Source organism: Pyxicephalus adspersus, chromosome 6, assembly GCF_032062135.1.
Source record: "Pyxicephalus adspersus chromosome 6, UCB_Pads_2.0, whole genome shotgun sequence".
Taxonomy (NCBI): Eukaryota; Metazoa; Chordata; class Amphibia; order Anura; family Pyxicephalidae; genus Pyxicephalus; species Pyxicephalus adspersus.
In genome coordinates this window covers 35,115,723-35,142,826 of record NC_092863.1, presented here as the reverse complement: position 1 = coordinate 35,142,826, position 27,104 = coordinate 35,115,723, and the positions used below count along the sequence as shown (strand labels likewise).

The 27,104-nt window shown below is 36.1% G+C and overlaps 3 protein-coding genes across 3 annotated transcripts in view; 1 reads left to right on the top strand and 2 right to left on the bottom strand.

Annotated features, from left to right (window-relative positions):
• Nucleotides 1-3,317: 3,317 nt before the first annotated feature.
• LOC140332694 (olfactory receptor 6F1-like) lies at nucleotides 3,318-4,259 on the bottom strand. Its single transcript, XM_072413887.1, has one exon. The coding sequence runs from the start codon at nucleotides 4,257-4,259 to the stop codon at nucleotides 3,318-3,320; it is 942 nt and encodes a 313-aa protein (XP_072269988.1).
• A 3,121-nt stretch (nucleotides 4,260-7,380) lies between these two features.
• Nucleotides 7,381-11,236, bottom strand: LOC140332693 (olfactory receptor 13G1-like). Its single transcript, XM_072413886.1, has 3 exons — nucleotides 10,331-11,236; nucleotides 7,987-8,055; nucleotides 7,381-7,509 (listed from the first exon to the last, which is right to left on the bottom strand). The coding sequence occupies exons 1-3, from the start codon at nucleotides 11,234-11,236 to the stop codon at nucleotides 7,381-7,383; spliced, it is 1,104 nt and encodes a 367-aa protein (XP_072269987.1).
• Nucleotides 11,237-25,073: 13,837 nt separating this feature from the next.
• LOC140332692 (olfactory receptor 5V1-like) overlaps nucleotides 25,074-27,104 on the top strand; it is a 3,313-nt gene continuing 1,282 nt past the window's right edge. Inside the window, exon 1 of the mRNA XM_072413885.1 lies at nucleotides 25,074-25,967. Coding sequence (XP_072269986.1) covers nucleotides 25,074-25,967 — 894 coding nt within the window. The remainder of the gene's footprint in view (nucleotides 25,968-27,104) is intronic.

Genomic DNA, 27,104 nt, shown 5'->3' with positions numbered 1-27,104 from the left:
ATTTTTATGATTAGTTACTAGTCATATATTAATCATCTGATAAATGATGCATCATTAGTTGATATAACTTAATTTTAAACTTAAATTTAAACTTTTAAACTTTACTTCTTTTTTCCTGGCTCTCTGTAACTGCTTTTGCATCTAGTCCCGTGTCCATGTATAAGCACCCGGGAACATGAGGGACACGGGACTCCTATCAGCAAGGAACTTTTTTGAGTCCCAGACTTATGGCTCTGCCCCCCACCAGGAACACCCCTGAAGGGAAATCCCTTTCCTCTGCAATGCATAGAAAGGAGAGGGAATTTCCCCTTTCCCGGCAGCGAAAGTGGTAATGCCGGAGGCAGTAAATAGGGAGGGGAGCAACAACAAGGAGGCTCAAGAGCCGGGTGCGTTAATTTGCAGTCAATTGGGGGATGAGCTGGGCAGAAAAGAAAAGTTAACAGAAAAGTTAAGATAAATTAGAACATTTTGAGATACATTGATCCCATATATACCATGAAGGTATTCAAAAGCATTATATAGTTATCAGGAAATTACACATATAACATTAACTAGTAGGACAGGATTTGTGTCTAGAAATCATAAACTTGGGTCCAAAGCAATAGAACCATCATGAGTACTGCTGTTAGTGATAAAATGCTGCACCAAATCCCAAGTGGCATTTTTTGACTTTTTATCCCTCTCTATAGCATTTTACAATTAGGCTATATATACCACATAATACCAAAGTATTTAGATCATAAGGAGAAGATGCCAATAGAGAAATGGTTAAGTTGACAAAGACACAAATTACTGCAAGGAAACTATTGAAATTGATTAAGGTCACAGGACTTGCTAAATTCATATGACCAGCATTATTAGGCCAAAAACTTGCTGTTTGTGATCTGAAGTCCAAAATTGGTCACATATAAATACCTCTCTGGTCAGTTTATTAAAGAGAAACACTGCTTGGTGCCCCTGAAACTTTATTTCTACAATCTAGAGCCTTTCCACAAATCTGAGTTTACCCATAGCCTAATATGTTTTGAAACATTTAAGTATGAGTAAAAGAGTAAAAAATTAACTACATAAACAGTATTTTATATTCCATGAATATCACTAGACCCCAGCTTCTGCCTATGAGGGCCTTTTGTAAAATACCCAGGTCTAAAAACATCCATACGGCTTGCATTCAGTGCAAGGTAAAGTGAGCTTTTACCTGAAAGTGCCTAAATAGTTCTCAATGGAGCCTCTTCTCTCCCACGTAAGAATTAGATTTACACACAGCTCAGCTTCTACTGATTGCTATTAAAAGGGGTACGTTTTCTGTGGCCAATATTTTGAGAAGGTACTACACTGAAGCCCGGTGTAAGGAGGAAATTCACATATGACCACCAATTTAAAGACCACTTCAATAATTTCCATAGGCAATTCCATAGGCAATTTCCATAGGAAATTCTTCCCACTAAAAAATAGCAATGACTTTGTTGCCAACTAATTTAAAAGTGATAAAATAAAATCTGAAATGTATTTACAGTAAAAAAAATGAATATATACATTATATAATTTTTTTTAATGCTTTGTCCTAGGGCTTATTTATGACCGGCACAAAAATTTAGGTGTAATCCCAAACAATAAATTTGTATAAATAGGTACCGGGGTTAACACTTATTGAGTCTATTATTTTAAAATGATTAAGATCTAAACAATAAAGTTATCCAGGTATCACATTGCCCAATCTAAATATATTTTGTGTTTTTACACTTTATACTATATGGAATCAAGTCTTGAAATCTTACATTTGTTCTAAAATTTTAGTTAAGTCTTAAATTTGAAAAATTCATAGTACCGATGCTTTACAGTTTGCCAGGATTCTTATTAGCAGCCATAATAGATGCTTGGTAGGCATTCCAAGTCCATTCCAGTAGGTATCAAATGCTTATTTTTGGTAAAAAAAAAGGAATGTAATTTTCCTTAGTCAATGTTAGGAACCTCTTTGGTGGCAAAGAGTCTTTTTCGGGTGACAACTCTACCTGCCCACTGCAAACTATCTTTGATATGATGTGGCAGCACCTGGGTGACATACAGTATATGGACATTTCTGGCCAAACATCCAGTTTTTAATCCAGTAATCCAATTGGTCAATAGTTAAGTTATCTGGCACTTTGGGGCATACCAGATAAGATAATAACATCTACCTTATTTGGAAAATTGGTAAGTTTTATTAGCCATGATGCAAAAAAAAAATTGTGGATAACTGAAAACAATTAATGATTTTTTTTAATTCCTACTTATCCCTTTTAGCACAAAGCATTGTCTCAAATTAGTAATAGCAGAAATTGGCACCTTGGAATGTACAGCCTGCCACTTTTTTTTAATTTCTCTCTGTTCACTCTGATTATTTTTATTGAACACTCCCTGCCCAATTTTTTTGTAAATTCTAGCTCTCATTGTTAGTCATTCCAGACTGTCCCTGTCTCACTGGAATAATAAAGCAAAATGGCAAGCACTACCTGCCCCTAATTTCTTTTTTCATTCCTAACTCTCTCTATTACTACCCCTGAGCTCTCCTCTTACAGCACAGTTTAACAAAATGGCAGGCCTCGGATGCCTCATTTTTTAGTGGTATTTAATTGGTATCTTTCCTCAATTTCTGTTCAGGTTTTGCCCCTTTGTGTGTGTTTTTTTTATCCCTATCACTCCCTATTAGCTGATCTAAGCATGACCCTATCTTACTCACTAGCACGGTAATACAAAATGATGCCTTCTTTAGTTGTGCTCAATCTCCTAAAACTATCCAACCACTTTATCACCTAATTCTTAACAAGACCCAACTAAAAAGGGACCAAAATGGTGAAATAAGCCGGGCCTTTTGTCGTGTTGACTTTGTTGTATGTATTTTTAATAATTTAATGTGAAGCGCTATGATTACATTCCTTTTGTAAAATATGGTTTCCTTTGAAAAACTATTTTTCTTGTTGCATGATATCATGGCATTCCCCATAATTTCACAGCACATTACTAACTTGAAATTGCAAGTCATTGCCTCTCATCATAAAAGTTAGTCAAATATACATAAAACTACTTTGAATTGTGCTATTTGGTATTGAGCAATTGCAATGTTTAATAGGGGTACACTTTTTGGGGAAAATACACACATTTTTTCAGGATTTATTAAAAAAAAAAAAAAAAATTTCAGCCATGGTTTCAAGAGTTCGATATTTTCAGTAACAACTCCAACTTGATTTTCCACAGAAGTAAATTAGACTTTGGTGTTTTTAATAATTGATTATTTTTATTGAACAAGTGAATGAAAGTTAAAATGAAGGAAACCATTCCTAAATGATTCTACATCCATGTGTAGCTATTTTTCTTAATGCATCATGGATCTCTTTGTTTCGGAGTGTGTACACTATAGGATTCAATAATGGAATTACAATAGCATAAGATACAGATACAAATTTATCTATATGTAAACTGTATTGAGTGGTTGGGCGAATATACATAAAAATTATTGTACCATAAAAGGTCAATACAACTGTCAAATGAGAGACACATGTGGAAAATGCTTTTCTCCTACTTAATAGGGATGGAAGATGACTGATTGTCTTAATTATTTGCACATATGAGATAGTGGTAAAGAGAAAAGAATACAGTATGATAATCCAAGCTAAGGCATAACAAATCACATCTGTAGCAAATGTTTTATTACAGGAGATGCCTAGTAATGGGATGTAATCACAAAAAAAATGGTTAATGACTGTTGGACCACAGAATAAAAATCTAGAGCTGGGAATAGTCAATAATAGGCTGCTTGAAAAGCCACAAATCCAGGACCACATTGCCATGCGACTGCATAGTTTTCTTGTCATGATGGCATTATAACGTAGTGGATGACATATTGCCAAATACCTGTCAAATCCCATCATAACAAGAAAGAATAGCTCAGTGAATCCTAATGCAAAGAAGAAATAGATCTGTGCTATACAGCCTTTGTAGGAAATGATGTTGTTGTCAGCTATAAAGTCCACCAGCATTTTTGGCACAGTAGCAGTGATATACCAGATTTCAAGAAAAGAAAAGTGGCACAAGAAAATATACATAGGGATCTTTCTGAGATTGAAATCTATTGATACAGTCCCAATAATGAGCAGGTTTGCAGCAATGGTCAGGAGGTAAAAGCCTAAAAATACAAAAAACAGAAGTAACTGTAGTTCTCTGTTGCTGGGAAATCCCAACAGTACAAACTCTGCCATTTGGCTTTCATTTCTGGTATTCATCCCTTCATAATGTAAAACACCTAAAAGAAAACAAAAAAAATATATATATATTGATAAGCTTGATTTAGAAAAAAAATTCGAGCAATTTGTTAATTCACTTAAACCTTTATTTAACCTGGGAAAATGGTCACGCTTATTTAAGTTTATGGTCATCATTAACCATGCACCAGCCATTTTACAATGGAGACAGGTCTGGATTGTGGGTAAGCCAGTCAGGCACAGAAGCTCTATATTTATAAATCCATGCTTTTGTAATTTGTACAGAATGAGGCCTGGCATCGTCCTGCTAAAATATACATAGAGTTCCTGTGAAAAGATGAATGGATATGGAGTTCCTGTGAAAAGATGTCATCTTGATAGGAGCATGTACCTTTCCAAAAGTCCAATGTAAGCCTCTGCATCATTAGTTCACATATAACCATCACAGATGCGGTTTTTGCACCTTTTATTGATAACAGTCTGGAAGATTTTTTTATCTTTGGCATGTCGAATCTGTAACCCCTTCTCTCTGGTAATTGTGACGTTACATTTAATATGGACTTCATTCTCTGTCAATGCATCTGTCTGATGGCAGTGCATGGCTTTATCATTTTATAAAGTATTTTTTTTAAATTACATCTCTTTTCCCCCTTTGAATCTCTGTTATCCAAATTTTATCCTTGCTGGTGTTTATATGTTGTTTCCTCATATCTCATTTAAAAGATTGTTTAAACTTTTATTAAAAATGTATTAAAAACCATTCTGATTTTCCCAAAGAAAAAGCTGAAATGCGGACCCATCTAACCACAGAACACGTTTCCATTGTTTTTTGATCTGTCTCTGATGAGCTTGAGCCCAAAGAGCAACAAATTGATGAATGGCTTCCTTTTTGCATAATATCATTTTTGGTGACATTGATTTTCCAAAGCATTGGTTGCCACCCAGTGGTCTGCAACCACTAATTGTTTGCAAGAAAATTTTAGTGGTCTGCAGCTCTGGCCGGTGTGGCCCCCAGCGGGGTCCCTCTTTTGACCCCGCTTGGGGGTGCACCGGCCAGAGCCCTGAACTATATCCCTCGTATGGATCACAGGCTCAGGGCGGTGACACAACCCTGAGAGTGGGTGGTTTCTGGCTTCATGACGTCAGTCTGGGGGAAGGTTCTTCCTTTTTAAGTAACACGGCCCCCTGTCCATGGACAGTCCGAAGTCTGTAAATTTAGTGGTCTGTGAGGTCCAAAACGTTGGCTACCACCATTCCAAAGTACTCCTTGATCATGGTAACATGACAGTTTCTAATGCAATACCACCTAAGGGCACAAAGGCCATTCACATTCAGCAGCAGTCCCTTATCTTAGCCTTTACGCATAGAGATTTTCCCTGACTCCCTGAAACTTTTACCAATGTTATTAACTGTTGATGGTGACAGACCTAAATTCATTTAATTAATTAGTGAATTATGTTTTTTTAAATTAACAGATAGTTCTCCATCAAAACTCAGCACAATGTGGTGAGTCACGACCCATATTTGCTTTCAAAGACTTAGCCTTTGGTGGATGCTTTTACACCTAATCTTGATACACACACCTATTACCAACCGATTGAAAAACTTTACAGAATGTTACTTGTATAAACTTTACAGTCTTAGTTTGCCATTGTCCCAACTTTTATGGAGTGTGTTGTAGGCATCAATTTTCAATCTTATTTATATTTAATAAAGAGAATTATATTTGTCTGGTCTGATACATTTGTTTGGTCTGAACACTAAAAATCTTTTCTTTGTCATGCTACTTATTAGAAAAAGGTTCAAGTCAGGGGTCATTCCCACACTAAGTAGTTTTAAATTCAGTTTTAGATAAAGGAAAGCACATCCAGATTGCAGAATTCTGTATTTAAGAGTGTAAATCCTTAACCTTCAATATTTTTGAGATTATAAAGATGAAAAAAAAAGCATGAATATATTTTGTGTGTTTGTGCAGTACCTTAAAAGTCTTCATTTTCTATATTCTTTATTCATATTCTATCCTTATCTTTGTTTCACTGGCTAGAAATCGGTAAATCGTAAACTCCTGGGATGGTAAACAAAGGTAACCATCATATTTCTATACCATAAAATATCTTTATAGCAATATAGTGAAAATATAATGACAGCAAATCTACAACATTTACTCAAGTTTGTGTATTTACCCAACCAAATTCGTGCTGGATTTAACAAACAACAATATTAAAGTATCTGTTATGATAAACTCAGCTGTGCTCCCTGTTAAATATGATTCCCTTTCTGTCAATCACATCAAATAGTAATCTTCCTAAGAGAGTTAATGAAAACCACAAATTGTAAAAATAAATTTAAATGTTAACCAGAATTTTGGTTTCTACATGTCGGTAACTAAAACAATAATAAGCTGTGTATTTGTAAGGCATTAAGGCAAACAAGGTCAATCTAAATACCTTTAGGATTAAAACCTCTTCAATCCTGTGTTGTAAAAAGGTAGAAAAATCATGTTTTCCTTAGGATGAGAGTAACTAATTAGGAGCAGTCTTTTATAGTTTTTCTTTCATGATAAAATCATTGGAGAATTTACATGAATATCCCAGCAGACATTAAAAATTAAAAAAAAATCTGTCTGACATAAGTGCTAAAAGAAAGATTTTCATTTATTTAATTATACGGGTAGCCACATAATTGTGAATGTGGCCAGCACGGAGTAGTGTTTAGGTCCTGAATTTGTGCATAAAATGTCCCAAGACCTAATACTATGTAACTACATACAATTTATATAGGAATAATTTGATAAAAATACGTTTGTTAATGTATAATAAAAATAAATTGAAATAAATTCTGCAAAAAAAGGCAATTTTTTTTCGCAACGATGATAAAAAATTGTCATTGTATAATTGCAACTAAATGCTGAAATGTCACTTTGCAATCTGTCACAAATCCTTTGCCCCATTGTTGCTAAGAAAATTTGTCAGTTTTCTTATATTTTGACCGTTCTTTTTGGTGAAAAATCAACAGTAATGGTTTCTATAGCCGATTTTAAGAATCTGAGGCAGTCTTTATCCATTTTTTATAAAAGGTTCTCCCCTAATTTGCTGTTCGTGGTTGTGGTGTGACACTAGGCTGGTTGGTGATAGCGGTACCATTACTGCTTGTCATCAGGAACAGGTGGCTGAAACAGGTCACCAGTCATTTTTTGTTTGTTAGCAACAATTCCACCTTCCGCACTGAGAACTCTCTTTGATGTGACACTCGTGGATCTACAAGGCATCACCTGGAAGGTATACTGGGAAAATCATTCAGTTTCTTGGCCCAGTAATCCATGAAGTCAAGAGTTAGGTAATTGGGCACTTTGTAAAATGACAGATAAGATGATACTATTTGCCCTAATTTATCTTGTAATTCCCCATCTGCTTGCTTCCAATGCAACTGGAAAAAGAGAATATAGTTAGCCCTACTATGCCTGGTGCTGCTGCTAAATCTGTAAATGCCGTTTGAGAAAGGGACTGATCATCCAATGCAGTGGGAAATATGGAATTACCTGCTGGTAAAACAAGCATATTGATAATATCAAATAAAACGATGCCTACTGTACATTTTTAAACAAGCCAGGATACATCTTGCCATGTTTTCCAAGGTAGAATTGAGCTCTGCTCTGTGTACAGCTGTGGGCCTTTATTCCTATCCACAGCATAACCCCATGGGTCTCTTCTAAACTGTTGATGACCTGTGTCACTTCCTAGCACCATACCTGACAATTTCTTCTCCAGAACTTCCTTTTGTTCTTCGTTCTTTTACTAATCAGCATCATGTAGACCACCTCTCTATTGACTGGTGCAGTGGACACTCACCATAAAACCCCCACTCCCCAATAACATCTCCACATTTGTGAGGCAAGGAATAAGAGTCTTCCTCTTCTCCCCCCTGCTCCATCAAATGCAGTATAGCTTCTGACATGAACATGAGTGGGGTGACATTATTGTTTCTGCTGTTTTCCTGGCTGACAAATTATGTTGCCTTCTTCATGTACTTTGGAAATTTCTTCACCACCAAATTCAACCCATCTGCAAGGCAGGTAACGTGAGTGAATTTGCCCATACACAGTACAGCCATGGTATTGGTTCATTCTCAGAGACCGCATTGTTGATTTAGAGAAAGCAGGGGGAGAGCCTGTGCACAATTTGATTTAGCAAGGTGGAAAGCAAGTCACCAGACTGACTAAATGAGAGAAAGACATGCTTGGCAGTTCTGGAGCATTCACATACCATAATGAGGCGTGGAATAGCTTAGACATGCTGCTGTCAGTGAGGACTGGTACTCTTGTTAAGGGGACAGGGAGGAAGAATCAGAACAGTAGCTAACTCTGGAGCTTATTCTCCTGACCACTCTACTGTCTGATAACAGATCCCACTGTGTGGACATGTCAGTTCCATGCAAGACATTTACCCATTGGCCCATGAAGGACATGTATTGCCCCTGCCCATAGCCATGTTTCAATTATCTGTCAGTAAATAGACCTGGCTACACACCTAAAGGGGAGATGTTTGTAAAATACAGGGATGGCTTGGTTTGAAAAATAATGGTAGATTGGTGTCTTCGTTTGGGCCTTTCACTAATTTGTACAGCAGGAACAGTACTACCAGTAGCTTGGTCAGGGGAGTGTTTAGTTGGCATGCTAGTAGATAGCTGGGAGATACTTCTGTTTCCTTGCAAAACATTCTTTATCTATGTACTTACATCTACAAGATGAAGAAGTAGGAGAAGATGGAGGAGAAGGAAAAAGACTGCAAGAACAACGTCATCATTGTCTGACCCTGACCCAAAATATATTATGCAAAAATATGCCATTGATAGCTACGTGTTTACTGCCTATTCTATGAGCACCACCACCACTATACAGCTAGTAACAATTGTGCCAATATTGATGCTTTCCCCATCATTATGTACCTCTTTTAATTGAATTTTTTAATTTCTATAAACCACTGTGATAAGACTATAAATTGGACCCTATCTAAGACTGTGTGCACATGAACAGTTTTCGTTGCTGGAAACAATCTTTCATGAACGTTTCCAGTGACAGATGAACAAACTTTGTACACACAGTGTCTGTATGTCTTTGTTTTTTTTTTTTTTTTCTTACACTTGTCTCACTCTCACTCTATAAATTGCAACAATGTGGTCCTATCTAACATTCTAAAAGCTCATGTGAAGAGACGTCTGTTTTTCCTTCTCTTTTTTTTAAATTTCTCCAACACCTATCTCTTCTTCTTCTGGTCTATAAACTGTTGTATTGTGACCTTATCCATCACAATAGAATCAGTGTATATGAAGTAATGCTTTTTACTGTCCTACACCTATAATTTCTTATCAGCTGCTCTAAACTGGCCATCTATGGCCACAAAATGGTGCCTAGGCTGTAAGAATCAGTTGTGCTGCTGTCCTCTGTCTTTATTAGAGGGTCACGTTGACATCAGGCCTCTGATCAGAATGCAGAGTTTCAATCCAAGCTCAGAAAATGAAACAATCCAGGTAGGTAGTGCATACTGGCACATAGGAGCCATACAAAGTACTGAATCACATGTGAATGCATTTTAAATGTTTTTCTTAGACGTGTGATTTTGAATATAGCCCTCAGGTTAATGTTTTTGGTTTCCATTGACCATTTTTAGATCATCTTGTTCTTAATTAATTATTCATGTATATAAATGATCATATTACCTTGAGTATTCAAGGACACTATTGTCTTTTCTGCCTCTAAGTAAAATCTAAAGCTTTGTGTATTGAATGTCACAATTGTATGGGTTTATTCACCTAATTTTTATTAATATTTAATAGTGAACCTCTTCACAGGAAGACTAGCACTTGATGTTCAAAATTAACTAACTTTGTACCTAATATCTTCTCTATTTACTGAATGGCAGCCTTAAAAACTATAACTGCAACTTAAACTGGGATTATCTTTTATTTGTTTGTAAAATGTATAACAGCAAATTGCCATAGGATATACTTTTAATAATATACATAACAACACATTTTAGCTGTTAAAGAGGTGGTACATTGTTTTGGAACTTGTGTGGTATTAGTCTCTTAAATGCTCGTTGGAATGCCTCTTTCACTTCTTTATTCCTTAGACTATATATAATAGGGTTAAAAGTAGGCGTGATTACTGCATATAGTGCAGATATTATTTTATCTTTCTCCAAAGACAGACTTGACCTTGGTCTGATGTAAGTAAAAATAACGGCTCCATAATACATAGATACAATTATTATATGGGAGGCACATGTGGAGAAGGCTTTTCGCTTGCCTTCAGCTGTACGTATTTTAAATATAGTGTTGAAAATGAAGGCATATGAAATACAAGTGAGTAAGAAGCAACAAATACCAAGGATAAAATCAGCCATAAAGACTACAATCTCATTGATGTAGGTGTCTGCACATGCCAGTTTTAGCAAAGGCATTATCTCACAGAAGAAGTGATTAATTTTATTGTCATCACAATATGGAAGCCTGAAGGTACAATATGTGTGTGTCACTGAATTAAAAGAACCTATAATAGAGATAATAATAGCTATGTTTATACAGACTCTTTGATTCATTATTGATGCATAACGAAGTGGATTTCTAATTGCGACATATCGGTCATAAGCCATCACTGTAAGGAGTAAAAGTTCAATACCCATTGGCCATGTGAAGAAGAATAACTGGGCTACACAGCCATAATATGAAATTACTTTAGACTGTGTCACATAGCCTGAGAGCATCTTAGGTAATGTAGCTGACGTACACCAGATATCAAGAAATGACAACAGCCCCAAAAAGAAATACATTGGCGTTTTAAGACCGGGGTCTGTGATGGACAGAAGAAGGATGATTACATTGCCAGTCAATGCCACCATATAAATGATCAAGAACAGAATAAAAAGGAAAGCTTCCAGTTCTGGACGAGTAGACAAACCCAAGATAATAAATTCAGAAACTAGAGAATTATTTCTGTTCATGTTTCAAATAAAATAATACATAATTATTCAAATAGGAAAAATACTCGGTTAAAAAGATAAAAGATTAGCTAAAAATGTTGCACCTGAAATAAAAAACAATTTAGGTAAATGTAAAAACTAGTATATGGGAATAATTTGTATTTAGTTATTTATGACAGATACAGACATTTTTGTAAGTGTTTTGGTGCAATAGTCTAATTTTATTATAATTACCTTTTAGAGCTCCAAAACACTGCTTGATAAGGTTTAAATTATAATTGACTTGCATTTACTGTATATCCCCATATCCATAGCTTTGTGTAGTTGCAGATTAGCAGATTAGTATTTTTAATACTATTTATACTATTTAATGTACAATTCAAGAAAGTATAAATATTATAACGATGACTGATCTATAGCAGATGTTCATACTACAGGGTCAAAAGGTTTAGTATTTAAGGCAGAAATGTCTATTTCTTAATGCAGCATGGGCAAAAGTATTTTTTTTTTAAAAAAAAGTGTTTAATGTAAAAAAAAGTGAAAAAAAATCTGGAAAGAATATTTCTCAATTCTTGCTTTCAAGAACTGTAGAAGGCATTTTTTTAAATTGTCTCATTTAGGGTTCCTCAATTGTGTCAGATCCCCATTTACATTACCAAATGTTTTAAAAAGCTGAGTATCATAATACATCCAAGCATATCTTTTGCTTCTGGGGACTGGCAAAAATTGGAGGATTTGAATACAGAAATCTTTCAGCAAAAAATGTCATTGGTAAAGCATAGGAAACCATTAAAGAAGACTTTTAGGTTGTAGCTTTAAAAATGTATTTTATTTAAACCTCTAATGTATTGTTTTACAACTTAAAACATTTGGAAATCATTTTGCTAAAGCCTAATGCTGGGATGTGAAGAATACAAGAGTAGAACATCAATATTATTATTATTATTTTATTATTAAACAGGATTTATATAGCGCCGACCTCGTACGCAGTGTTTACATTAAATAGGGGTTGCAAATGGCAGAAGAATGCAGATATTATTTTGATATATATATAAATATGTTCGGCTTTAGAATAACAACAGACACACAGAAAACCATAACCCAGTAGGACTCCATACATTTTTCCTTCTTACCTTGAAAAAGAATATTAATCATATTATTATAAGCATCTACAATAAACCCAGTGGAGCAAATACAGGACATCTTTTATAGTGAAAAGCTCTGCCTTAAAAACCTTAAGGGATTTAGGAACCCTAACAAGGGATATGAACAAATGGCACTCAGTGCCTAATTTAAATAATTAAATCGAAATAATTTTTTATCAGTAGAATTCATAAAAATAATCAATAGCCTGAAACTGGCCACTGTTAAAATCCATTATAGCGACGCAGGTGAATAATGTTTGAGTTCTGATCCCAGCAATGTTTGCCAGTAAAATCTGGTCAGAAAGTCGCTGTGATTCTCCCATTTTGCTGGGGGAATCACAGTGACAAGCAGCCCTATTGATATGCATTTTTCCAATTTCTACTGAGGGCTAATGCCTGTGCAGTCCTATATAAAATATGGAGCAAAGCTATACAAGGTGCCATTGTGTGCTGCTGTTCTTGTGAGTCAGATCGGGTCATTTGTACCACTGCACTTCTAGTCAGTGAGATCAGATCAGCTTGGAATAGTTATTAGGGGGAGATAAGAATTAGGAAAAATTCAAAAGGGTCATACAACATTTGCCAATGCACTACTAGTTATCAAGGATGTTGAGGATTAAAAAAAAAAGGAAAGAAGGCTTATAGCACCTGCAAGGCTACTACTGCCAATTAAAGAAATGGAGTTAAACAAAAATGTAGCAGTGTAGCACAGAAAATGCATAGCATTCTCTGCTACACTCCTTTGCTTGGACTTGCCCTCCCCAGTTTTACCATTTTAAATTTTAGACATTTACATGATAAGGAAGAAGTGTTAGGATCTTAACGCTTTCAGGAGCCATTAACCTTCTGACGCCAGGAACCTGTAAAAGAAGAGAGAGGACCGCATTCAGTCACCCCCCTCCCCATTCCCTCATCACGGTCTGAATTTATTTGGCATATATTTATTTTGGCTTATGTGGAGGGCTTGAAAAGGTCCTCCATTATACAAAAAAATCAATATCCTTTATAATATGTGCACATGGCTGGTATTAGGTTCTGCCTGCATAGCAATAAACATACACAACAACTGGAGCTTATTTTATTGAACATTCATAGTAACAAAAATGAATACAATGCATGCAACATTAGTGGTTTCCCTTAAAAATTCATGCAATGAATACAATGACCTTACAGCCATACAAACACACAGGTGAATCGTACATAATTCCGTCCCTCAAGCCTTGCAGATGGCTTTATAAGTGAATGTGGAGGATTCTAAAGCCATCAGGGCATCAGAAAAAAAGACTCTTCGGTTGATAGTGAGGCATATAACATTTTGATATTTTGGTGCCTGTGAGAACACATTGCAAGTGAAACAAATATTAAATGCTGTTTTAAAATGAAGAACAGTCAGGAATCAAAATTTCAATTCAAAGCCCTTAAACATGGCATTGTCCAAAATATTGATGTTGGAAAAATGTTAGATAAATAGTAAAGAAAAAAAAATGAATACCAGCATGTACATTTTCTGTCATTGTAATACCATGAATCAGCTTGTTCACATTATTGTTCTTCACTGTCTTGATTGACAATCGGTTTTTCAATCTGGGAAACATTTTTAATTCAGTAAAGGATTTGTTTTGAGTGGGTATTTTTATAATTTTAACTAATTTTTGTAGTCCTGTCCTCCTTGTTAAGGTAAAAGTGTTGATATCTTGGATCTGGGGATATTTCCTTATTAAGGGTGACTTTGGGATTCTAAAAAAGCATCCCTCCCAAAAAAAGAAATTCCCTTAATATGGGCTACCCCACTGTTCAGGGAAGCCATTGGGCCTGGTATTGTCAGGATAGGATGTAGATGTTTACTGCACATCCTTTTCTGGGCACCTAAGGTCCATGCCCTGTAGAAGGTTTCATTTGTAATTGGGGGGACTATACGCTCTTGTTTGGAAACATAAGAAATATAAAAGCTTTAATAAAAGTTACATCTTTAAGGCTGTATCCATAAAGCATATGATTTAAATGTAATGTGAGTGTAACATGCTAAAAATATTTATTACTGGAGAGAAATGAAGGAAGTCAGAAAAAGAAAGAGAAAATTAAAACCATTTAGCATATCAAACATATCACACAATTTACCTTTTAGCCACAGTAATCACTATTACAAATTCTTAGAAATTACATTTTTTATTTTTTATATCAGTTACTAACATAAAAATTAAAATACCTGTAGCCCTCCCTCCTGCAAAAAAAATTGAATTCTATCCTTTTTTTGAAGGGTAATCAAAAGTGTTGTTGTTGGCACTGGTACTGGTCCTTCCCACGATCTGGTCCCGCGTCGTCCTGGAATTCCTCTTCGTCCCAGTGCTGAGGAAGTGCCGGGTGCTGCCATCTTTATCTTCTTACTCAGTCTTCTTGGCACGTCAGTGCAGTGCCAGATTGGGCGACGTACCCTGCTATAAAAAGGAAAAAAAGAGAGCCCATCTCACTGCACATGCGAAGATGGGCATTGCTTTCCCTTAATAGAATAAAATGCCCCTTCTGCACATGACCGAGATTCGGGCAACTATAGACAACTATTTTCTTATTTTGGTTCTGTACATTACCACAATTACCTTTAAATGAAACAACTCAGATGCAGTTGAACTGATGCAGATGCAGCTTTAATTCAGTGGGTTGAACAAAAAATAGCATACAAAACCTTTTTTTTACTTTATCACTTCATTTTAGGGGCTTAAATGTAATTGGACAATTGACTCAAAGGCTATTTCATGGGCTGGTGTGGCCAATTTCTTTGGTATGTCATTATCAATTAAGCAGATAAAAGGCCTGGAGTTGATTTGAGGTGGGGTGCTTGTATGTGGAAGATTTTGCTGTCAACAGACAACATGTAGTCAAAGGAGCTCTGCATGCAGGTGAAACAAGCCATCCTTAAGCTGCAAAAACAGAAAAAAACCCATCCGAGAAATTGCTACAATATTAGGAGTGCAAAATCCACAGTTTGGTACACTGGTGAACTCAGCAACGCCTCACAGAATAATTTCCATGGTGAAGAGAAACCCCTTCACAACAGCCAAGCAAGTGAACAACACTCTCCAGTAAGTAAGCGTATCGATATCCAAGTCTAACATAAAGAGAAGACTGCAGGAAAGTAAATACAGATGCTGCACTGCAAGGTGCAAGACACTCATAAGCCTCAAGAATAGAAAGGCTAGATTGGACATTGCTAAAAAAAAAAACTTAAAAAGCCAGCACAGTTCTGGAAAAACATTTTTTGGACAGATGAAACCAAGATCAAAATTTACCAGATTGATGGCAAGAAAAAAGTATGGCGTAAGTGTGATGACTTGGGCGTGCATGGCTGCCATGGCACTGGGACACTAGTGTTTATCGATGATGTGACACAGGACAGAAGCAGCCGAATTAATTCTGAGGTGTTCAGAGACATACTGTCTGCTCAAATCCAGCTAAATGCAGTCACATTGATTGGGAGGTTTCATAATACAGATGAACAATGACCCAAAACATACAGCCAAAGCAACCAGGAGCTTATTAAAGCAAAGAAGTGCAAGTACAAGTCAGTCACCTGATCTGAACCAAATTGAGCATGCATTTCACTTGAGTGCTTCCAATCAGCTGTTACTGCAGGACAAACTCCATTGAGAGTTCATCTGAGTTCAGTTCCCACGGTAACCGGGCTGTACAAATTATTAATAAGTACAACCCGGTGACCGTGGGAACCAGCGGTCACAGCTGTTTGGAGATACGGGAGTGCTTCCAATCAGCTGTGATTGCAGGCGAACTTCAGATGAACTCTCCATGGAGTTTCTCCATTGAGAGTTCATCTAAGTTCAGTTCCCATGGTTATTGGGCTGTACCCAATAACCATATCAATGATATCAATGGTGGTCACAGCTGATTGGAGGTACGCGATTGCTTTCAATCAGCTGTGACTGCAGGCAAACCTCAGATGAACTCTCAATAGAGTTTCTCCATTGAGAGTTCATCTAAGTTCAGTTTCCATGGTTATTGGGCTGTACTTATCAATGATATCAATGGTGACCATGGGAACCTGTGGCCACAGTTGATTGGAGGCACGCGAGTGCTTTCAATCAGCTGTGACTGCAGGTGAACTTCAGATGAACTCTGAATGGAGTTTCTCCATTGAGAGTTCATTTGAGTTCAGTTCCCACGGTCACCGGGCTGATAAGTACAGCCCGGGGAGTGTGGAAACTTGCGGTCACAGCTGATTGGAGGCATGCTGATTGGAGGCATCAGCTGTGACTGCAGGCGAACTCTCAATGGAATTTCTCCATTGAGAGTTCATCTGAGTTCGGCGAGAACATGACCTCATGGCGAATCACAAGACCGTTGTCGCTTACATGTTCTGTAAGCGAAAAAGGCACGATTTGAAATTAAAAATTTCGCTCATCCCTATTTTTAACATTTACATAATCACTTGATAAGGTCAAAAGTGTGCTCACTAGTCTGAATTCTTTAAAACTTTTATTTTTTCCGTGGCTTACATATAAGCAGCATAAAAAAAATCCAACCCACTCCAAATGAACATGTCACTTTTTGTTAGATGTTGGAAAGTTAAACCTAAGATTTTCCTATGTTTCTCAGAATCTATATTGATGAAATATCTGTACTTGAGTTATTATTATTATTATTATTAATAATAATAATAATAACAATAATATTAATATTATTATTAATATTATTATTAATAAACAGGATTTATATAGCGGCAACATATTACGAAGCCCTGTACATTAAATAGGGGTTGCAAATGGTAGACTAATACAGACAGTGATACACAATTTACAAATTTACACACAATGGGATGGGAGATATGTAGTGGTGGGAAGTAGTGATGGTTTAAAAAAGCAAAAGAAGATGGGAGGAGTGCCTCGCTTTGTACACTTACTGTTATTATTAGGAAGGGTCCCCAAACTTTTGTTGGGTTTTTAAAAATAATTTTGCATTATCCAACAAGAGATTCCTGAACATCAAAATTCAGCAGGAAAACATCAAAGTTGAGCATTAGAATATGAGCCTCTCCAAAAGAAAGTTAATTGGACTAATGAACTATGTAAAGCACAGTGCAAGATATCAGTGCAGGATCTTCATTGTATGATGATAAATGGTACTGGGAGGAGCAGACGGTGGGCCCTGAGACGGAGCAGAGACGGCATTATTGTTTGAGGCCATCACCTACATGGACAGTGTAGAAGCTGTAGCTAGTGGAGACATTGCTTTGTAGGGGACTGCCTTTTTCTATCTGCTAGCTGTAACTTTGTAAATTGCAGCATGGACAGCATCGCTAACTGGCATTTACAGCTGGGTACTGGGTACTGGGCAGGCAGCAGCAGTAACAGCAGGAGGAAGAGGTGGTGAGACAGACTGTGGATGGCATTAGTAACTGGCATCTAGAGTTGCGTACTGGGCAGCAGGAGTAACAGCATGAGGAGGAGGCATTTAGCACTGAGACGAAGTGTGGATGGCATTAGTTTCTGGCATCTACAGTTGGGTACTGGGTAGGTGGCAGCATCAGTTACAGCAAGAGGAGGAGGCGGTGGGCTCTGAGACAGAGTGTGGATGGCATTAGTATCTGGCATCTAAAGTCGGGTACTGGGCAGGTGTCAGCATCAGTTACAGCAAAAGGAGGAGGCAGTTTGCTCTGAGACAGAGTGTGGACGGCATTAGTGTCTGGCATCTAGAGTTTGTTACTGCCAGGTGGCAGCTTCATTTACAGCCAGAGGAGGAGGAGGAGGTGGTGGGCTCTGAGACAGAGCGTGGACGGCATTAGTATCTGGCATTCAAAGTCGGGTACTGGGCAGGCAGCAGCATCATTTACAGCAGGAGGAGGAGGAGGCTGTGGGCTCTGAGACGGAGTGTGGACAGCATTAGTATCTGGCATCTAGAGTTTGTTACTGGGCAGGCGGCAGCTTCATTTACAGCAGGAGAAGGAGGAGGCGGTGTGCTCTTAGACGGAGCCTGGACGGCCTTAGTATCTGGCATCTAAAGTCGGGTACTGGGAAGGCGGCAGCATCATTTAAAGCAGGAGGAGGAGGAGGAGGCGGTGGGCTCTGAGATGGAGTTTGGACGGCATTAGTATCTGCCATCTAGAGTTTTTAACTGGGCAGGCGGTATCTGGCATCTAGAGTTTAGTACTGGGCAGGAGGCAGCATCATTTACAGCAGGAGGAGGAGGAGGCGGTGGGCTCTGAGACGGAGTGTGGACGTTATTAGTATCTGGCATCTAGAGTTTGTTACTGCCAGGTGGCAGCTTAATTTTCAGCAGGAGGAGGAGGTGGTGGGCTCTAAAACGGAGTGTGGACGGCATTAGTATCTGGCATCTAGAGTTTGTTACTGGACAGGTGGCAGCTTCATTTACAGCAGGAGGAGGAGGTGGTGGGCTCTAAAACGGAGTGTGGACGGCATTAGTATCTGGCATCTAGAGTTTTGCACTGGGCAGGCGGCAGCATCATTTACAGCAGGAGGAGGAGGCAGTGGGCTCTGAGACGGCAAGTGGACGGCATTAGTATCTGCCATCTAGAGTTTTTAACTGGGCAGGCGGCAGCTTCATTTACAGCAGGAGGAGGAGGAGGTGGTGGGCTCTGAGATGGAGTGTGGACGGCATTAGTATCTGGCATCTAGAGTTTGTTAGTGGGCAGGCGGCAGCTTCATTTACAGCAGGAGGAGGAGTAGGCGGTGGGCTCTGAGATGGAGTGTGGACGGCATTAGTATCTGGCATCTAAAGTCAGGTACTGGGCTGACGGGAGCATCATTTACAGCAGGAGGAGGAGGAGGAGGCGGTGGGCTCTGAGACGGAGTGTGTTCGCCATTAGTCTCTGGCATCTAGAGTTTGGCAGCATCATTTACAGCAGGAGGAGGGGGAGGCGGTGGGCTCTGGAACAAAGTGTGGATGGCATTTGTGTATATCTAGCAAGTGCTATCACAGTTAAATATCTGTATTTGTTTCTCATAAATACATACATTTTTATGGGTTTTAGGATACATACCATGTGCTATCAGATTAAAATATCTGTATTTTTTGGAGAGAAATACTGCATTTTTATGGGTTTTAGGATAGATACCAAGTGCTATCATAATAAAATATCTGTATTTTTTTTACAGAAATACAGAATTGTTTGGGTTTTTGGTAATAGATTGCAAGAGGTATCCTAAAATATACATCTTGTAATATATCACAAAAGCCAGAAAATTTTCTATTTTTATCCACAAAAAATACAGATATTTCATTCTGATAGCACTTAGTAACTATCTAAAAACCCATAAAATTTTCTTTATTTCTGTAAAAAAAAAAACAGATATTTAATTCTTACTGGTTTATGTTCAGGGTATAGGACTATTGTAACTGTAACAGAAAATAGTACAAAGACAACAAATCAAATGCAGATTTTGAAAAATGTATTCTAATTGTGAATTTGATGCTGGCAACAAAAGTTGGGAAAGGGGTGGTTTACCACTGTTTTGCAATGCCTCTACAGTTGGACATTCTATAATCATTTATTGATATGATCCTTTAGATTTGTAAATCAGTAAACAGCTATCTAATAAAAAATAAATTAAAACAAAGTAGAGGAGGAGGCTTTAGTGTTAAGGTCATTTATTAACTGTGTGTGTTTAGTGTAACTTTAAAACTTTTTTTTACAAGTTATCCCACAATAAAAGGATGATTCCCACGGCTGCATTTATGTCATCAGCACAGCTGTGGGCTACTGACAGTCTGGGGTCCCCAGGCACTAGGGATTAAATGAGGACAAGTCTCCCCATTCAACTTTAGTGCTCCATGATTGGCTGAGAAAAGGGGATCCCCAATGATGCTTGAGCCCTCAACAGGGTTTCCCCTGTTCATCCATTCAGCACTAGAGGTAAATGGTAACAAGTCTCCCCATCCAAGTCTGGTGCTCTGTGATTGGCTGAGCGAAGGGGATCCCTGATGATGCTTGAGCTGTCATCAGGGTTTCCCTCTTCTCAACCAATCACTAAGCACTAGAGGTGAATGAGGAGACATGACCTCATTTAACCCCTAGTTAAATGAGGACAAGGGATCCTACACTGTCAGGAGTCCCAGAGCTGTACTGATGATATGAATGCAGCTGTGGAAATCATTCTTTCATTGTGGGATAACCTGTAAAAAAAATTTCAAAAAGTTTAAAAATTACTTTAACATTAAAACCTCCTCTTATTTTTTACACATATTTTTCAGGAAATGAGTGGGGGGTTTTATGTACGCATTCCCCAGGGTGGGGTGACGGAGATCTGGGACTCTCCTTATTAAAGGAGGCTTCCAATATAATCATATTTTTTACTATATTTATATGTATTCATATATATTTCTTTAATATGTTTATGTAAAAATATATAAAGATATATCTTTTATAGAAGCAAACAAGAACGTGGATGGATAATCTAGTCTGCAGGCCAAAGTGAGGTCTCGCCTTCCAGAGTGCTCAGGGATTTAACACCAGGCATATCCTCGGGTTAGGCATCGTAAGGGTTTAAGTATGCGCCTATGAAAACAGGTGAAATCAGTTAACTTTCCGAACCTGAAAATATTAGGTCATTTAAAAATATGCTTACTTCTTAGCTAATATATATGTTTTAAACATTTGAACACATCCTACATTTTTATTTAGGGCTAACTAGAAGATGTGTTCCATCAAATTATTTTTTAGGGAAAGAATGACTTTTAATCTAAGCTCGCTAGTGTCAAGCTGCCGGAGATGTGCCTCTCGAAGTGTCAGATCATTTCAGTTGATAAATGCCTGGAGAATATGCCAGCGTATTCTCGACGGCTGAAAATTTGTTGATGAATAGGTTAGAGGGGGTCCGATGCCGCATCGCAAATACGAGTGCACGATCGAACTTTCAATTTTGCTTGATAAACCAGGGCAAATCTAGGAGGACCTTTGGCTTTTGTTTAACTGAAAATTTTCCAGTTTATGCCCATAGGTCACCTCCCTTTCAAAAGATTCCACTGCAGCCTGATGTAAACATTTTATTTAAAATTCCTTTTAATTTTTTTTTACAGTAATCAGAAAAAAGATCCAGGTTAGGATTTTGGGACTTGGTTGACCAGAAAACTGCAATTAGTTATTCAGTGTCAGGATTTTCATCATATACAGATGAGCAGGCTATGTGTCTTCATGTACAATGTTGGATTTACAATGCTGAATGATTAGATTGACAGATACATACCTGTCAATTACCTTGACAATTGGCTTACAGCCTTAAATTGTCATTATTTAAGAATGTCTGGGAAGTTGTATTGATGTACACAGTACCTTTGCTGTGTATTATTAAAGAGCCCGCAATTATTTACCTGGCTAACCAAGAAGTTGGCCAGGTATACTATGGTATTCATATATTCAGGCTCCAAATGTTTTGCTTCAGTTTAGCTGAACAGCCCTCAAAACAAAGTCAGGGCAAATTAATTTGGAGTGAATTTAGCTTTTTACTGAACATGATAACAAACCATAGATATTGGTACATGCACACTGTTATCTCAAGTAATATATAATTTTAATTAATTCAACTGTTATTTTTCACAGTAATAATATTTTTCTTGATTATGTGATTTGGGATTTGAGAAAATGGCTTTGTCTTGGGAAAATAAAGACGTAATGTTAATTCATATACTAATTGACCCCTATCATACATGCTTGTTTTTAACAGAATGTTATTGCTTCCTAGATATGTTGATTAGCATGCACACACAAAACAGCATGATAATATAAAACAGACTTAAACTAAATAAGTTTAAGATATAAAAAGGGTCTTCTTAATATTTTTTGCTGTAGGGCATGTTTTTTACCCTTTGCTTGTCAGGATTTGAACTTTAGTCTGCTGTATATATCAGTATCTAGTATATAAGAAAATATTTGTCTCTGTTTTTCTCTTTCCAAAGCAGTGACTGTGATTGCCACCAAAAATTCATAGCAGGAGAATATATAATTTAAAATACACATACAAGAAAGATTTACTAGTACTGAATGCTTGTTTTTAACGGAACTAAATATTGGCATGAACACATTTCATTTTATTTTTCACTAAGGTTAAGATTGCTTCAGGGCTCCGTAATAAAATCTTTAAATTTCTAATATAAGCCTGTTATTGCACCCCAACTTAGCATATAATAACAAGGTAATACTAATATTGTTTGTTTGTTTTTTGATGGGATGGGTTTTTTGATGGGTTGGAGTTTCTTTTATATAGAAATATTTTCCTGTAAAAATATGTTATTAAGTATGTTATATTTAATTTATAGAGAAAAAATGTATTAAAGGCAAACAAAAAAAAGAAAAGGTCAGCTTTTACTTCTTAAACAGTAATCTTAGAATTCATTAGTAACACCCACCTTTAGGACATCAATACATTTCCTGTTTTTCTTTTATATTAACCATTTTTGACATCTATATAGAATGACAGGAAATACCATAATCTAGACAATTATTATGTTTGTACGTCTAGACACATCAACACTTTAGAAGGTCTTTTCTTGTTTCATCTTTGCAACTCCAAGGTGAGTCTGTGTCATATTTCTTGACTGCTGGATTTTTGTTCTCAATATTTAATAATAATAGAAGGAGGTGAAAACTGTCTACTTTTTCCACTTCTTTACCATCAATTTTTAGGAATGTCTTTCTTTTCTTTTTTTTGTTCTTTACTGCACATTATGTTTTAACATATGTTCTCACCTTTATGGTTTCCAGGACAGCTAGGACTTTCTTTGGATAGGAACATTGTATGTATATATATATATATATATATATATATATATATATATATATATATAGATGTATTTTCTTGTCTTTTTCCTGGAAAAGAATAGCAAAAAAAAAAACAAAAAACAAAGAAAAACATTTCTGTCTTTTTTTCCTCAAAGCAAAGTCTACATGAATTGCATAACCCCATTTTAGTGTGACTTTATTGTAATAGAATGACAAAGCTTTAAATTAACTTATGTAATCTAATATTTGAGCACTTTATTTACCATTCAATCTCACATTGATGCATTTACTGGGAAAAAAATGATTTGCACACATTGTAAATGTATATAATGTACAGGTCTGGTCAATATGCATCTAGTTTTGTGTTGTGTGTATCAAGTTTTGGGGTATAAACTTTACATAAAACTATTAAATGGCTGTGATATTAGTAAATCATTTATTGCATAATATCCAATGACAATATTGGTAATTGAATATAAAAACAACACATTTTCTTTGCCTTTCATGAACAGAACAGTAAACTGAAAATTTCCTAGGCAAGTCCATTTCATTTTTGTTGATGCCCAAGATGTTCATGCTTAAATGATCCATTTCTTTCTTCACTATTTCTAGTTTACCCTATAGTATAACAAGACAGATACATAAAGAGTTATGATTTGAAGCTGTTAGGATTTAAAAGTGGATACATTTTGTTTTCTAGATTGTATGCACATCATGAGTTGTAAGAAAGTAAGAGAAAAAAAAGAGTTAAAAGTGCCATCATATGTATGTTTCGATGCTTAAAAAGATGTGTGCACAGTCAAATTCTTACCTAGGTAAGGAATACCATAACCATTTTTTAAAATATGTTATTGCTTTTAATTCTACAGTAATCCTAAGTCATTTGTTGAAAACAATCTACCTTAAGTACTCAGCTATTCAGTGATTTAATACATTTTTATTAGCATTTTATTAATTACATTTATTATATTATCGTTGTTATTTATAACATTATAATAATTACATTTATTAGCATAAAAGCTGTAGGGTCTGGAGGCTTCACCTGACTAGTCTTGATTGCCACCCGCCCTGACTTTTGGCTGTGCCCGATTACACCTGATTGCCTCCTGCTCTGACCGCTAGCTTGCCTGCAACACTGTGACATGCATACAAAGTATTTAAGTGGGTCCTAATTCCAGTTTTCAATTGAATGGGGAAAGGTTAGTATCTTCATCAAGTTGTTAATGCTGTCTGTGTTTCCACTGGATAGATTTACAAGCCCTGATTTAATAAAGTTCTCCAAAGCTGGAGAGAATATACTTTCAGAAGTGAAGCTGGGTGATCCAGAAAACATGTTTTCACAAAACATTTGCTATTTTCTAGAAAATGTTTTGAATCCTGGACCAGATCCAATCTAGGTTTGCTGGATCACCCAGCTTCACTTCTGAAAGTGTATTCTCTCCAGCCTTGGAGAGCTTTCATAAATCAGGGCCACAATCTCTATTTGTTCTGGAGGCTGTTGTCACTGAGTTAGGGCAAATCCAACATTTTAGGTAATTGAAGGAACAGTTGTTAAGGGGTCACTCTGCAATGGTTACAATTCTTCATGGTGGTTACTGTTGTAGAAACAAATGACAGTTGGTGCTGTTGTGTACTGCATTATTGAAATAAAGGTACCAGCATTCCAAAATTATACTAAATAAAGAGATGGGCCACAACTGCGTGACAATAAATGGTCTGGTCTTTGAATTCAGATATACTTATTAAATTACTAATACTAATTATAAAGACAATATATACAAATTCAAAACAGTTACAAAGGCTACCCATTCCTAAAAAGATTCTCAGAAATGTAATATTTAAAATAAACAAATATTTTTAATCTCATTTTCAGTGCTGAATAAATCTTATTAAAGAAAGTAAAACCAGTAAGTGGCAGTCCTACAAGCAAATTTATTGGCTGTTTTTGTTGATACATAATTGGAATTTTAACATGACTGGTAATCAGACAAGCTTTACAGAATTTCAAATACTTGGATTATCTGATTTACCAAATATCAAATCATTGCTTTTTGTATTTGTGCTTGTAATTTATGTTGTAGCTTTAGCAGGAAATCTTACCATCATATTGGTGTCCTATTTGGATAGCACACTCCACACTCCAATGTACTTCTTCTTAGGGAATCTTTCCTTATTGGACATTTGTTATACATCAACAACAATGCCCAAAATGTTACAAGTACTAATAACAGGTAACAAAACAATATTATATATTGATTGTGTAATTCAGCTCTATATCTTCTTTTCGTGTGTTGGAACAGAGTGTATTCTACTTGGAATTATGTCTTATGATCGTTTTTTAGCCATTTGTAGTCCTCTTAAATATTTGGTGATTATGAACTCTAAACTTACCAAACTTCTAGCAGGTGCTTCATGGCTTAGTGGTCTCCTAAATTCTATAATCCACACTTTTTTTACTTTCAGTCTGCACTTTTGCAATTCCAACCAGATTAACTACTTTTTTTGTGATATACCCCCCCTGCTTTTACTGTCTTGTGATGACACATTTCTCAATGAACATTTGTTGCAATCTGTTGGTGTTTTCATAGCATGGACACCATTCCTGTGTATTATTGTGTCATATATTTACATTATTGTGACTATTATGAAAATTAGATCCAACAAATGTAGGTTGAAAGCCTTCTCTACCTGCTTTTCTCACCTCACAGTAGTTATATTATATTATGGTAGCTCTATTTTTAACTATGTAAGGCCAGCTTCAACTCATGCCTTAGAAAAGGATAGGGTGCTTTCAGTCCTGTATAGTGTTGTTACGCCAATGTTGAACCCAATCATTTACACTTTAAAAAATGAAGATGTCAAAAAGGCTTTTGCTAAACAATTATCATTATTATACAATTGTAGGAAATAAACTTGATGTACAATTGGTATTTTTACTTAATTTTAATAATTATGTAAAAATGTATTTGATGTATAATTTAATTACACAGATGCATTACATAAACCTATATAAATCATACATGGTATGAAGCTTGCTCTATGCTATAAATATTATTCAGTTCAATGTACTATAAAGGAAACTATTTTCATATTTGTGAACAGTCTTTAATTGACACTGTCCTCTCTTGAGTGACCTTAAAAATTAGAGTGAAAGGATATTGTGCTTAGTAGTAGTTCTTTGTTTCTCTAATGGAAAATGCTATATCAATCCTTTACAGGCACCAGGGTAAAACAATGTTTTATGAGAAAGAAACTGTTAGAAATGACAAATTTGTAGCTTTAAAAAACTGGTGTTGTGAGCTGTGATTCAAAGAGAGGGATTCATCAAGCAAAATCGGAAGTTCGCTCCCGCGAGCATGTTCGCGATCTGGCATCGGACCCATGTAACTTATTCTCCCGACATTTATCAACTGAAATGATTGTACGCTTCAAACCACTTATCCGGCAGCTTGAAACTAGCGAGTTTGCATTAAAAGTCAATCTTTACCTAAAAAATCTTTCTTTCACACTTGGCACACATCTTCCAGTTAGCCCTAAATAAAAATGTATGATTTTCAAACATATATATTTGTTTCAAATATATATGTTTAATATTTATTATATATATATTTTAGCTTAGAAATGATCTATACTAGAGGATTATAATCTATTTAGAATCTATATTATAAGAAATATAATATATATATAGATATAAATACATGTATAGATATCTATGATAAACATATAAATTTACATAGTATAAAAATATGAAAAGATATATATATATATTTATACATTTATATGTCTTTTCATATTTGAATTCTATATTTCATATTTGAATAAAAAACACATACAAAATAACGAATTTAAGAAAAAAAAAAGAAAAAAAGTTAAATTACACAAACACACATTAATAACATAATTTTAAATTAAAGCCTTGTCCTATTTTTTACTTATATTTTAACCCTTTCAGGGAATGAGTAAGGGGATTTATGTACCCCTGTACTCATTCCCCAGGGTGGGG

Coding starts and splice junctions, on each gene's coding strand:
- LOC140332694 (XM_072413887.1), bottom strand. CDS start 4,259: ATGAATACCAGAAATGAAAGCCAAATGGCAGAGTTTGTACTGTTGGGA.
- LOC140332693 (XM_072413886.1), bottom strand. CDS start 11,236: ATGAACAGAAATAATTCTCTAGTTTCTGAATTTATTATCTTGGGTTTG. Junction 8,056..10,330: donor TGAAAGAGGCATTCCAACGA/GCATTTAAGAGA, acceptor GTCAATAGAGAG/GTGGTCTACATGATGCTGAT. Junction 7,510..7,986: donor TCTGGAGAAGAAATTGTCAG/GTATGGTGCTAG, acceptor TATACCTTCCAG/GTGATGCCTTGTAGATCCAC.